Here is a 15,490-nt window from a genome sequence, read left to right as displayed (position 1 = left end):
TACTATCTTTAAGTCTAAAAACTGACGTCTCTTTATAAACGTTAACAAATCTGCGGGTGATATAAAAAAAAATCATCATACAGCTTTTATTTTTATGAAATATTATTTTAGTATGTCTTAAAATGTTTAAAACAATAAATTACAAACTTTAATGTGTTGATTGTTAAATAAAAACAAAGCTGAATAAAGATAATGTCTTGCGTGATTTTGTTGTGTTTAAAAAAAAGAGTAATGTCAACAAAAGCTACATGTATAACATTGTCTTTTCTTTTCTTAGGGTTCCTCGGTAAGATCCTGATGGAAAAACTGCTGAGATGCTGTCCGGGTGTCGAGAATCTTTATCTGCTGGTCAGACAAAAAAGGGGGAAGGACATATACACGAGAATCGAAGAGATGTTTGAAGATCCTGTAAGTTTTGATCCTGTATATTAACTTTTCCTTTTGTTTTTTTTTTATATTTAGAATAAGGAGATGGATTAATGAGCCGTCATAATTAAATAATCATCATCGCCCGTAGACACTGAAAGAAATATTAACCATCCCTTATCCACCGATCTTGGTATGTTAGATGGTATGCATACATCACCGTAAAATTGTAAATTTTGTAATTTATATTATGAAGGTTTTAATTTACAATAAAGCATTTACAATTTCGATAGCTCATAATTCTTCGGTCAGATAAGAGGTTTAACAATTTAACTAAAATTTATATTCATAGATTATAATCTACCGAAAAATAATGCGTCAAATTGCAAACAATATGTCACTGTTCACAATCTTTCGTCAGTTTACAATCTCGCCAGATTTGACGTCTTCCGTGGTCGAGTACCTATATTATATACACATATACACCGGTTTTCATTGGTACTCAACTCCGAGGTCCCTATTGATGCAGAAAAAAGTTCATTAGTTTTCTATATTGTCTTGGGTTTGGGTGTTTATGGTACCGTTACTTATGATTTTCCATAACACAGTGCTTTAGCTACTTACATTGGGATCAGATGTATGTGATGTTGTCTAAAAATCAATTATTACTAAGTCCATAGATTATAATCTAACAGTATTTTCGATGACATACGTATATAAAATATACACAAAATAGATCATCGAAATTAATTTAGGAGACCAGTTAAGGAAAGAAGCATATGAAGTCTTTTCGTAGTGTTTTTTTTTTAATTTTTTGACGTACTCCGTGGTCGAGTGGTGTGTACACCAGTTTTCATGGGTGCGGCACTCCGAGGTTCTGGGTTCGATTCCCGGCTAAGTCGATGTAGATTATCATTAGTTTTGTATATTGTCTTTGGTCTGGGTGTTTGAGGTACCGTCGTTACTTCTGATTTTCCATAACACAAGTGCTTTAGCTACTTACATTGGGATCAGAGTAATGTATGTGATGTTGTCTCATATTTATTTTTATTTTAAATTAAATATGTCTAGACGTAAATAATACAGATTTATAAACAACTTAATACAAAACAAGCAGATTAAAATCTCATTTGTTATATTTACAATAAATGCAAGACTTGCATTGGTTTTGTTTATTTGTGACGTCACGTATTACGCATTACGAAGGAGGATGCATGCCCATTATACAAGTATACCTACATATAGTTCTTTTTGTAATTGACTGATTACTGTTGAAAGTTCGATTTTCGCTAATGATAAACATATTTACATTTGAAATGGTTTAGTTTTTGGACGTAGTAAATATTATTGATTTATTGTTAAATAGGTATTTACAGCCCACCTGTAGCCCATTTGATAGACTGCCTACCTATGGTGTGTACGTTTATGTATACGCTTGAAGCTTGGGCTTTTTATGTTATATGTGTTTTTTTAATATTAATTTTTTTTTAAATCATTAAACTAACAAAATGTTCGTCGTTGGAAAGTTATATCGATGAGAAAAATTTATATCTCAATCTAAATATCTAATCTCGTCAAAAAATCAAGCTACCCTGTATAGACACATTCAATTTTTTTTTAATCCATTACTTTTATGTTACGTTAATGCGCTACCAACTTTAAATTTTGGGGGGAACTTCCCCAAAAAATTTAAAGATACATTCTGGGGCACCTCTGAACTCTGAAAGAACACTACTTTTGACAACCTCCGTGATTGAGTAGTGTGTATACCAGTTTTCATGGGTACGCCACTCCGATGTCCCAGGTTCGATTCCCGGCCGAGTCGATATAGAAAAAAGTTCATAAGTTTTCAATGTTGTCAAATTTTCCATAACACAAGGGCTTTAGCTATTTAAATTAGGATCAGAGAAATGTGTGTGATGTTGTCCAATATTTGTTATTTGTTTAAAACATTCTACTAAACTACTTAATACGGGGCGAAGATACCTTTGTTTGTTATTATATCTCTATGCAGTTAAAACTGTCAGGAAGACTTATTTTGAAGATCACTGACAACTCTTCGCAAATATATACCATGTCAAGGGTTTTTCGAAGCGAATTCATGACTGTGTAAATATTTTTCGTCCTTAAAACGTAGGTCGTAATCATTGACACAAAAACTTAAGCAAATTTATGTCTCGGTCATGTTGACTGTTTGTTTGTAACTTATTATGTATCTCGGGAATACATATTGCTGTTTGTATTCCATTAAAGGAGCAATTATGGTCTGGTGAGTGGAACGCGACAATCTTTATCTAAAACCGTGGGTTCGAATTTGAGCAAATACCTACTACAGATTTTGTTATTTGCTATGTTGGCCATTAAAAAATATTGTTTATATTATATAATTAATCCAAAATTAATGATAAACATTTTGATTATAGCTTCCATAAGGTTTTTCGGCATTATAAGCCATCATGTGCGCGATCATATTTTCTTACAGTATTACAAGTTTAATAAGGATCGGTCCAACTATTCTTGAGTTATAGCGGGACATACAGACAGGCAGAAATTTCAAAAATGGCAAAACTGTCAGTGAGTCACAAAACGAATATTTAGGGCGAAATTCGACAAAGATATTTAGTGTACAAACAGACTCGATATATTTATATAGTAGAAATAATAGAGGCTTGCTTACGAATGGCACAGAATAGGAATGGCTGGAGGAAGGTGGTACGAACTGTTCAGGAGAGCCCCACGCATGGTGGTCACGACCCTCAGTAATGAGGAAACGACTAGGAAGAAGAATAATAGATATATGTATGTATAAGTGTAGAATTATAGATAGATGTCAAAGAACGAACGAAAGAAAAAAAATGGCGATAGAAGCAGTTGGTCACTCATTACACACACACAAGCAAAGTTCACATTTGACGAGTGCCACCAACACAATAAAGATTTTATATATAGAGAAAGGTTCGATTGATTAAGTCTTTTACCCTGCGACACACCATCTATAAATAAATAAATGTGAAAGTAACTCTATCTGTCTGTTCTTTCACGACCAAACAGCTGAGGCAGATCATGAAAATTACTATGAAGTAAACATACTTGACGACCTCCATGGTCGAGTGGTGTACACCGGTTTTCATGGGTACGCCACTCCGAGGTCCCGGGTTCGTCCGGCCGAGTCGATGTAGATTATCAATAGTTTTCTATGTTGTCTTGGGTCTGGGTGTTTGTGGTACCTTCGTTACTTCTGATTTCCATAACACAAGTGCTTCAGCTTCAACATTGGGATCAGAGTAATGTATGTGATGTTGTCTCATATTTATTTATTTAAAACATAAATTCCAAGAAAGGACATAGGATTATTTGCCTTACAAATGACAACCAACGCCCTTAAAAAAGCGCGAAGACGCAGGCGATTACTACACTAGATATAAATAATCTAAGTGCTAAAGATCTTTGTGTCGACTTTGAAGGAAATCATCATCATCAACTTCAAAGGAACATCCGCTAAGTATCCCACATCTTGTGTTGTTGCAGAGCGTGGTGGATTGTATAATACGAATTTAACGATACGATAGTCATATGACGATACGGTTTTCAAATGGGCATAAATTTACCATTTTACTGTTGACGTAGACTTCGCTCATGATATATAACAAGCGGATACGCAATAATAGGCTATTTGACAATGCGAAAAATGAGTTGTGAATTATTGTAATCAATCAGTGTGTCACGTGACAAACGTTTGAAAAAATTGCTTTTCTATAGATGGATTTTTGAATAAATTAAGTATTATTTTCAACTTTCGATTGCGGGTTCAAACCCAGGCAAGCACCGCTGTTTCATGTGCTTAATTTGTCTTTATAATTCATCTCGTGCTCAGCTGTGAAAGAAAACATCGTGAGGAAACCTGCATGTGACAAATTTCATAGAAAATCTGCCACATGTGTATTCCACCAACCCGCATTGGAACAGCACATTGGAATATGTTCCAAACCTTCTCCTCAAAGGGAGAGGAGGCCTTAGCCCAACAGTGGGTAATTTACAGGCTGTTAATTTACTTTAGTTTACATTAATAAGGAAATGATTACACTTGTTTGAACCCACAATCATCGGTTAAGATGTACGCGCTCTACCCATCTCAATCTCGGCTCTGTGCACACTCTATATCCTAATTTTCAATGATGGGGCAAATTCGAAACTACCGAAAAGATTTCAGATGCAGGTTCATCAGTTATAAGTGCTTTCCTACGAGTCCAAACATTTCCACCCTCCAAGCTATTATTGAAAACTTTTCCATATAAAAACCAAATGACATCTATTGGTCCGTCTTTAAGTTTGAACCCAGGATATCGAGGTAGGATGCGTTGTATTTATCCACTTGACTGACACGATTACATAACAGGCTTTTATTATGAGAATAGCATTCGATTCGATATCATTATGATTGATCGATTAAAACCAAATCATTTATAATAAATATAAAGCCAATTAAACCGAAGACAATGATGATATTATAATATGAATTAATGCGTTTCTGCAATGACGTCAAAACAAACAGACAATTATTTGTTATATGTATTGATTTACCTGCAAAGAACAAACTGTTAATGTATTTCATTATTTATTTTACATCCAACATTATTTGTTTTTAAGTTTTATAAATTTGTCTTAAGTTATAAAAACAAGTAAAGTTACATAAATATGTTTAAGAAAATGAAACTGTATTGATTTTTACTTGGTGGTAGGGCTATGTTACACCGATTTATTGTACCTATATTCTACCACCACGCAGCTAGTATTGATGTGTTCCGGTTTGAAGTGTCAGTGAGTCTGTTTAACTTCAGGCTAAAGGGACATCTTAGCTCCAAATATTGGTGGCGTATTGGTGATATGAGAAATAATTTCTAAGTCCCTAAAAGTAACCAATTACATTCCATAGAATTCAAGCTTCCTACGTAGCAAATTTCATCAAATTTGGTTCCAAGGTTTGAAATAGTAATTTCCAAATATATCAGTTCCAAAGGTTGGTTATCGTATTGGTTGCATAAGGAATGGGTAATATGGTAGTGACCAATTAACGTATAAGTTTAATTGCAAAAACGCAATAATTCTTATCATGATATTGTCATTGTCTTCGGTTTAATTGGCTTTATATTTATTATAAATGATTTGGTTTTAATCGATCAATCATAATGATATCGAATCGAATGCTATTCTCATAATAAAAGTCTGTTATGTAACTGTGTCGTCAGTCTAGTGGATAAATCCAACGCATCCTACCTCGAGGTCCAGGGTTCAGACTTAAAGATGGACCAATAGAAGTCATTTGGTTTTTATATGGAAAACTTTCCAGTAATAGCTTGGAGGGTGGAATTGTTTGAACTCGTAGGGAAGCACTTAAAACTGTTGATGCTTAACTCTTTTCCGTAGTTTAGGGATTGTCCCATTAATGAAAGTGGGGGTAAAGAGACTATTTATAAAGCCGAAATGGACCAGCGATTAGATTCGTACATCTTAAGCTACTAGAAAATAGTAATTCTCTATTGAAAATTCTGCCACATGTGATCAATTCTATGGAAAATTCGTCGATTATTTCTTCCCTGAGTCAGACACTTGAAAATGCGTATACTCCCATGTGTCATTATCGACGTAATGCAATTGGTCCTGAAAAATTAAAAGCTTAAAATCATCTTAGATAAATTTGTCGTAACATAGGATGAGGTTATTTGATGACGGAATAAAGTGCATCTATGTTTAGACACACTTGTGCACAAAATATGCCCTCCATAATTGCTAGGTCCCCCATGAAATTAGCCGCCGTGGTGATTTGTATTAAAATCAAGATATACCTCAAAAGGGTATTTTTCAAAGAGTTTTGTATCGTCTTTTTACTGCATGACTTAATTGATACAAATCAAAAAGCGTTATTATTTAACTTCTGAGTATTCCATATTGTCTGCTGTGTATGGCTGAGTTTCGGTCACCGGTTCTTCTCAGGTCCGTAGTATTAATTTCAGAACAGACAATTAAGGTCGAGATGAACCAGTAGTTAGAAAATCTTGTAACTTAATCAAACGTTAAGAGCAATTACTAATAAATTTTAATTTGCTTTATTGTGTATAATAATCAACTAAAGAAGGAAACTATTTTTATAAAATAAACAATAAATTAATATGAGGCAACATCACATACATTACTCTGATCCAAATGTAAGTAGCTAAAGCTTCTGTTATGCAAAATCAGAAGTAACGATCCCAAGACAACATAGAAAACTAATGATAGTCTACATCGACTCGGCCGGGAATCGAACCCGGGAGCTCGGAGTGAGGTATGAAAATCGGTGTACATATCACTCGACCACAGACAGACAGGTCGTCAAATTTACGAATTCTTTTATGTTTTAATTAACCCTATATGAAGGATACTATTGCATGAAAAATGGGCACAAAATCGTCAATCGAAAGCTCTTCATTTCAAAAGACCTTAGCCCAAAAGGAATTTTGCCGGGTACTTTTGACATATTTGTTTTTATCGCATAATATTTATTCTTAATCATACAATCATAATGGAAGTGTAGTCGTACGTAAGGTCATTTGAATTAAAGATCATTCGAGAGCGAATTTTGCCGATTTTTCCCCAACAGTATCCTTCATAATGGGTTAATTATTCTTGAGGTAATAATTCTGTGGTAATTTCCAAAGTTTGGAACCTTAATATTAACCGTAATTTAAATAAGATGGGCCAGTGGTTAGAACGCGTGCATCTTAACCGATGATTGCAGGCTCAAACCCAGAGAAGCACCTCTATATTATATATTATATACTTAATATATAAACATATTATGGTTACACGTTAAACGTCAATATAAGCGTTATTTACTATGTTAAAGGATAAGTGGATGCTGTCATAGTTTACGGAGTATTCTTAATGACTTGACTGTATATGTAAGTAGGGTTGCCAGGCGTCCAGATCAAACCGGACAACGTTTTTTTCGTGTCTGTTCGAGAAACTTCTAGATTGTACACGGACTGTCCGGCTTGTGTAATAATTTTAAAAAAAAGTATCGGGCCAATCACAATTCAATTTTGGAGATATGCTACTTTATTTGATCAAACCCCTAAAACGTGAGCTAGCCGCGGGTGACAATTAGTAATAACTATCATTACATTACATAGTTTAAAACAAAGACGCTTGCCGCTGTCTGTCCCTATGTATGCTTAGTGATTTGAGAGGAAGGTTTTAATGTGATGTCATAGCATTGCACCCGGGCGAAGCCGGGGCGGGCCGCTAGTATATTATGAAATAAAATCCCGTGGAATACTAATAAATACGCCAGTATAATATTTATTTATTGTTGGTTTTATTTTTATTAACTATTATTGCCCTGAAGTTAACAAATCGAATTTTAAAATATTTTTTAAATGTCGTTCCATGCGCGACTCTCTTTTGTTTTTTTTTTTTAATAATCCGTTTGCGCGGGAAATCATCTTGTATTATTTTATACAGCCATACCAAACGTTCCAGACGTTCTAAAATCGATTATACTTTTACGAAAACGGATGCACTAAGAAAACTGTTGAATGAGTTTGTTAAATATATAATTATAATATAAATGTATTAGCATAAAGAAGTATTTCTTACAATACTTTTAAAGTATTGGGATTTTTCGCAAATGTACCCACAGTACACCCCTCAGCATAATGTTGCGCCAAGCAGCAATCCTTAGGAGTATACTTGATATACTAATAGTTGGCATATTTTTGAGATATAATATATACACTACACTAGATACAATAGCTACGTAATTATTTTGAAATGTATAGACAAGTACTGACCTAGAATGTTTTATTATATGCTGACGAAGGGAATAAAACTGTCAGTCCAAGCGTTCCGTTTTGTAGCAAATCACATACATACATAAATGATAGATATAAAAAGATCTCTGTATTACAAATTAATAATTATAGCACCGGTGTAAAATACAAAAATATATAATTGACGTATATATATATACTAGCGGTCGCCCGCGGCTTTGCCCGCGTAGATAACGGTTCATAATCAGTCTTCTAATATCCCTACTGCTGAGGCACGGTCACATTTGAAGAATTACTGCAACCGGCGCTTGGATCTATTGTGATAAACCTCAAATTCGTGATCACAACGCCTTAGCCAGACCAACGTCAGCCACGAATCTGATGAGGTTCTTAGGGTCGGAGGCCATTATGCCCTCTAAGGACCGGAGTTAGAACATTTTATAGTTCTATCTTTTATAGTTTAGGCATCATACGCAAAAAATCAATCTTTTTTGGTAGATTTTTTCCTTTTTTGTCCGAAAAACCCAAAATATCTTACGGAACCCAATTTTTTTTCAAAATAAAATTTAGCCTATGTTATGCGGGATTAATTTAGCTTTCGAATGGTGAAAGAATTTTTAAAATCGGTCCAGTAGTTTTTGAGCCTATTCATTACAACCAAACAAACAAAGTATTCCTCTTTATAATATTAGTGTAGATATCTGCCATCTGAAAATCAGTGCTGTGCATTAGCACAGCTTATACTGAGATGAAGCCCTTGCTACCTACACTGTAGTCTTAAAATTTAATTATTTTCTTCTGTATAATCTCTCTATAATCTATGTAATGTATGGTGTAGCAAGATAAATAAACAAAAACTGTTAATTATAACTTAAAATCAACTTAGAAAAACTCTAAACTATGACACAGGATGTACTAATTTGTTATTAAACATTTTAACTTGCCAAAGATCGGAACCTTTGAGTTCTATTACTCGTATTAATTAATTAATATATTAACAAAAAACCGTTGAAAAACGTGTGACGTAAGATGACGCTGAGGCAACGTCATAAGTTGCATGCAATTAAGTCATGCTTGCAAAAGTTAGTTTTTTAGACAGAATATCTATTTTTACTCCTATACGTATAAGAACTCAGATGGTCCAGTGGTATAAACTCGTGCATCTTAACCGATGATTTCGGGTTCAAACCCAGGCAAGCACCACGATATAATTGTGTTTATAATTCATCTCGAGGTCGGCGGTGAAGGAAAACATCGTGAGAAAACCTACATGAGTCTAATTTCATTAAAATTCTGCCACATGTGCATTCCACCAACCCGCATTGGAACAGCGTAGTGGGATATGTTCCAAGCCCTCGTTAATGGGGAGGAGGCCATTAGCCCAGCTGTGGGAAATTTACAGGCTGTTACTTTATCTCTATTATAAACATAAGAGGCGAAAAGTCAAATAAACAACATTTCACAGCTAATTAACGCGATGCCTTTGGAGTGGCTTGATTTATCTGTGATATGGATTGGTGGAATTATGAAGTGGCGTTTTGAACATCGGCGAAACTGTTATCGGAACTTTTTAAAATTTTATTTGGTATAAGTAGTCGAGTCAAGATGGCCCAGCGGTTAAAACGCGTGCATCTTAACGGATGATCGTGTGTTCAATCCCAGGCAAGCACTACTGTATTTCATGGGCTTAATTTGAGTTTATAATTCATCTCGAGCTCGGCGTTTGAGAAATACATGTGTCTAATTTCAACGAAAATCTGCCACATGTAAATCTACCAACCCCCATTGTAGAGCGTGGTGGAATATGCTCCAAATCTTCTCCTCAAAAGGAGAGGCCTTAGGCCAGCAGTGGGAAATTTACAGGCTATTGCTATTGTTATTAGTATTTTTTGATTACTAAAATATGATTGCATTTCTGTTGCAGGTCTTCGATCGTCTTAAAGAGGAAGTTCCGAAGTTCAGGCACAAAATAGTCGCCATACCAGCGGACTGTGAAGCGGCGGGCTTGGGACTAAACATAACTGACAGACAGACGCTCATAGAAAAGGTAACGCCTGTTATAAATTGATGGGATAAATGATTATTTATATATAATTACAATTTACATTATTTTAAATAACAATTGAACATAACAGTTCAATTCCAAGAAACAGCTGCATATTATCATAATTATTTATGGTGTTAGTAAATTTGCGTCATAGCTAGGTGTCAAGTATTTCGTAATTATTATAATTCCGCTAATGGCTTTGTGTGTAATGGATGGTGTGGGGCAGGATTAGGTTAGTTTCAGGATGATTTTTTTTTGAAAGTACAAATTAAAAAAAAAAATTTGAATCAAAATGTTCTTTCGTCAAGAATGCCATAAAAAACATGGCCATATCGTCATATTGTTGAAAATTAACCGACAAGAAACTCAGTAATTACCTTACCAACTTTTTGATAAAAGATTATGTCAGTAGAGTACATTTATTTTCTATATTCTGTCTAGAATCAATGAGTTTAAGTCCCTTTTACCTTTACTATAATCTTGTATTGTGTATTGTCTTATCATCAATGCTTTTTTGGAATGAGCTTCAAATTGTTTAATAGGCCTAGCTAATAAGGTGTAACTTAAAACTATTTTTTATAACATCAACTTTTTGCCATGATTTTGCCAAGGCAGTGAAACTTTCTTGGAACACGGATTACATTTTACACGATTACATTTAAATCTCATTCCAAAACCAATAAGGCTTGTTACTTGAACATAAAATAACTATACGAATATTATAAAGGGATTTGAACGAATGTTAGGTAATGGTAGGTAATGTTATAGTCATATTTTATTAATATAGATTCGACAGTAAATTAGTATACTCGTTAAAAAAGATTCACTACTGAGTTTCTTATCAGTTACTTTTAGAGTCTAATCATTCGAGATCATAAGGTTTTAACCTTAAATAAATTCAATTTTGGTTTAATTTGGTACTATGATACAGGATACAGTAAAAAACAATTCACAGCCAAATGCCACTGTTGAAAAAAAAAATAAACAATTGTATATAGATTTTATTCCAGTGTTTCTCAACTTATATGCATTTATTTCCAGGTCCACGTGATATTCCATTCAGCGGCCACAGTTAAGTTTGACGAGCACTTACGCGCTGCGTTGATAACGAATGTCCAGGCGCCGCTGTACCTGCTAGAACTAGCCAAAGATATGAAGGGCTTGAAGGTAAATTGTTTGAATTGCTTTTACTGTGTGGTTGGGATTTTTATCATGGTATGGGCATCGAGATGTCCCAGTGGTTAGAACGCGTGCATCTTAACCGATGATTGTGAGTTCAAACCCAGGCAAGCACCGCTGATTCATGTGCTTAATTTGTCTTTATAATTCATCTCGTGCTCAGCGGTGAAGGAAAACATCGTGAGGAAACCTGCATGTGACAAATTTCATAGAAATTCTGCCACATATGTATTCCACCAACCCGCATTGGAACAGCGTGGTGGAGTATGTTCCAAACCTGTGGGAATTTACAGGTTGTTGTTGTTGTTGTGTATGGGCATGTAATGCGGAGGAATGAGGAACATATTGTGAGGAAAGCCTTGAGCATGGATGTGGATGGATATAGAGTTAGAGGACGACCAAGGAAGCGGTGGATGGATTGTGTGAAAGACGATATGGTTAGAAAGAATGTTACTTGTGAGATGACGTCTGACAGAGAAGTATGGAAGGACAAGACATGCTGCGACAAAATGTTCCAAAATTGGTGATGGTCTATGTCCTATCAATCGTCCTGATCGATTTTGGTTACATCACTTATATTGGAGAAATTTGTGTCAACTATGTAGTAGGCTACACCAGCAAAAGCATTTTCCCAAGGGGCATCGCTGTCCTTGCAGGTCCATTAAAACACATACATAACTGGTGTTAGAATATGTGTGACACCAAATGCTTTTTTATGGTATAGGTTGGCGGACGAGCATATGGGCCACCTAATGGTAAGTGGTCACCATCACCCATAGACAATGACGCTGTAAGAAATATTAACTATCCTTACATCGTCAATGTGCCACCAACCTTGGGAACTAAGATGTTATGTCCCTTGTGCCTGTAGTTACACTGGCTCACTCACCCTTCAAACCGGAACACAACAATACTGAGTACTGTTATTTGGCGGTAGAATAACTGATGAGTGGGTGGTATCTACCAATCAATTACTTTATAATTAATCGTAATCCTAGAGCGGCATCCTCCACCAGGAGACTTGATTGCTTGTATATCAATCACTGTTGTCCAATCTCTAACGGAATGGCGTAGCAGTGATTATTAACTGGTTATTTCTTCTTCAAATCTGAAATATATGATTTATTATTATTATTTATCTCCAGGTCTTCATGCATATATCGACGGCTTATTCAAATTCTCACCTGACTCACGTCGAGGAGAAGTTCTACCCCTGCAAGTCGGAGAGCGAGAAACTTCACAACATGATCAACAAACTAACGGACGCACAGATCAATGATATATTGCCAATGTAAGTCATCTTTTATTCAATTTAGAAGATATAATTTACTTATTGATGTTCATGCAAACATTGGCACCGGTTTTGGAAAAGATAATGCCTTGGGAAGAACTGATGATAGAATTTACGTCAAATTTGGTAATTGTTTGCAATTGTTGTCAATAAGAGTTAGTTAATAATTAACGGTCTTGTCCAATCCGCATTGGAGCAGCGTGGTGGGATATACTCCAAACCTTCTCCTCAAAAGGAGAATAGGATTAGAGGCTCGGAAAATTTACAGGCCGTTAATGTTGTAATGTTGTAACGGTATTTTTTCATCTAACTTTATCTGGACTAATCTTATGAAGCTGAAAAAGTTTTTTGTTTGAACACATTAATTTGTGGATATCTTTATTAAGAAATGTTATAAGCTAAGTTATATTAAGTTGTACTTGAGAAATTCAGCAAAATGATGACCAAAACCTTTAACACCTTTATTAAGTCTCAAAGATCCTTAAAAGAAAGGAGGCCTTATTTAAGCAGGGATGTTTTACCAGCTGGCACTGGTAACATATGGAATAGCTAACTTTAAAGCACTACGAGCTATTCGAACTGGTAGGCTTAAGCTATTGTAATAACTGATTGTTGTTTTTTCCAGTATTTTAGACAAATGGCCAAACACATACACATTTACCAAAGCGTTGGCTGAGAAGGAATTGAGGCGGAATTCCAAAAACGTGCCATTAGGAATATTTAGACCGGCCATCGGTGAGAAAAATATTTTTATATATTTTATTTTAGTTGAACAATCATTTCTATTTTTATTTGACTATGGCAAAAGATGATGATGCATTCATTGATGTATGCACGTTGATCGCATCTGAGTTAAACTGTAAGAACTCACTTCGTTTCTCACGACCCTGTTGAGCGGAGACTTTTGTTTGATCTTACAAAATAGCTCGAGTGATCTTAAAAACAATTATAAGCACAATTACAAACTTTAAAAACAAGTAACTAGTATTGTTGTGTTCCAGTTTAAATGAGCCAGTGTTATCTCTAAGATCCCATTGGTGGCACATTAGCAACGTAAGGAATGCCTAATATTTCTTTCAACGCCATTGTGTATGGACCGTGTCTACTTACCATCAGGTGGACCATTTGCCCGTTCAACTGCCTATATTGTAAAAAAAAGTTTTTATTTCAATTATATTTTCACTCCTAAAAAATGGATGTGGAAAGTTTACCAAAAAATTACCAATCAATTGGTTTTTCTTTTTATTATCGGGCCCATAGTTACACGCTAAATTCAATCGAAAATTAGTAAGAATAAATCAGTTTGAAATAATTACTAACAAATTCATAAATTATAAATTCTGAAATAGTCGAAGCTTTACTAAGAATAGAAGCAAAGCACCAAATATAAACAAATTCTAATTTAGTCCATATTTTAGTGTTTCTCTCAATCATTTACCAATCACTTGGTTTAAACTGGTTTCAAATCTATTCAAGATTGCAAAATTACTTGCTTTATATGTCCAAAGTAGTCGAACCATTGTTGTCTCGAGATGTGTCTGATGATTATTATGTTTTTGTAGTTTCTTCAACCGCAAAGGAACCTCTGAAGTGTTGGCTGGATAACATGTATGGACCCACTGGAGCCGCTGTCGGTACAGGTTAGTATTAGTGATGTCTTGCAAACAACTTGCTTACAAACTTTGTCCTGTTAAAGAGGGTTTCGAGACAACCGCCCATTATTGTTTTATCCAGGATATAACTCTGGAATAATATATCAATTAGACCATCGAGCTAGTTAACAAATGTAGACTGCTTTCTCATAGCAGGAGTAACATTAATTAAATAAATTTTTTTTTCAAATTTTCTCTGTAATTACACTAATCTGTAATCCTGGAAGTAATTGGACGAATTTTAGACAAAACTGTGATTTAAGATCGTCCAAATTTTTATGATATGCTTTCATGTTTCAGTAACTGGGATGCTGAGGACGATGCAGTGTGATGAATCTGTGACCGCCGACTTGGTACCCGTCGATTCAGCTGTCAATTGCCTCATGGTCGCAGCTCATGACGTCTACAAGCAATTTAGAGACAGGTGCAATCATTAGTACAGTAATTAAAGCGTATTCTGGGTTAACCCAGCCTTCTGACTTCATCGGATCGAGTAGGGATAAGCACCACTGATTTTCATGTTGCTTAATTTATATTTATAATGAATGTCTGTAATGTTCCGATATAGGCTGAAAAATAGATATTTTATGATTTAAAGAAGTAATTAATGGCATGAAAGGATTTTAAAACCACTAAACAAATGTTACTTGTACAGTCAGGGTAAGAAAAAGTTCGTCACCTTAAGATCTATTTTCGTGTGCTCAGTCTGAGCGATAATCTGCTTTACAGATCGAGAATGACACATTGCGTCGCAATGATTCGATGTTTAGATTCATAAGGTACTAGGAGTTTAATACTTGATACCTTTATCATTAATTTGAAAGCTGACGAAGGTTTTCTTACTCTGACTGCACATTGGTAGCGATGGATAATATCGTGAGGAAAATACTGGGAAATAGCATATTGATTTTAAATTAGAAGTATTAAAATTTATGTATAATCCTTATTAACTAAACTCTGATTTCTCTCTAAAAGATTGTTTACAACTGTATCTTCACTATAATATTTATTAACCTCTATGTTTGCAACTGTTTTCTCTTAAAAGTCGTCAACAATCACAAAAACATCACATTTTTGACAATTTAATTTTAAGCCAATTTTCACCAATCTTTCTAAAGAAATTACAACAGAAATTACCTGTTTCAAC

At 34.8% G+C, this 15,490-nt stretch overlaps 1 protein-coding gene across 3 annotated transcripts in view; it reads left to right on the top strand.

Annotated features, from left to right (window-relative positions):
• Window positions 1-15,490, top strand: part of LOC124542036 (fatty acyl-CoA reductase wat-like) — a 48,192-nt gene that overhangs the window by 27,961 nt on the left and 4,741 nt on the right. For all 3 annotated transcript variants that reach the window (XM_047119990.1, XM_047119991.1, XM_047119992.1), the window contains exons 3-9: window positions 278-408; window positions 10,099-10,221; window positions 11,263-11,388; window positions 12,546-12,691; window positions 13,317-13,426; window positions 14,254-14,331; window positions 14,644-14,767. In XM_047119990.1, the coding sequence (XP_046975946.1) occupies window positions 278-408; window positions 10,099-10,221; window positions 11,263-11,388; window positions 12,546-12,691; window positions 13,317-13,426; window positions 14,254-14,331; window positions 14,644-14,767 (838 nt within the window). The remainder of the gene's footprint in view (window positions 1-277; window positions 409-10,098; window positions 10,222-11,262; window positions 11,389-12,545; window positions 12,692-13,316; window positions 13,427-14,253; window positions 14,332-14,643; window positions 14,768-15,490) is intronic.

This window comes from Vanessa cardui, chromosome 29 (genome assembly GCF_905220365.1).
Source record: "Vanessa cardui chromosome 29, ilVanCard2.1, whole genome shotgun sequence".
Taxonomy (NCBI): domain Eukaryota; kingdom Metazoa; phylum Arthropoda; class Insecta; order Lepidoptera; family Nymphalidae; genus Vanessa; species Vanessa cardui.
Note: the sequence above shows the minus strand (reverse complement) of the source record. Positions and strands in the feature narration are given on the sequence as shown.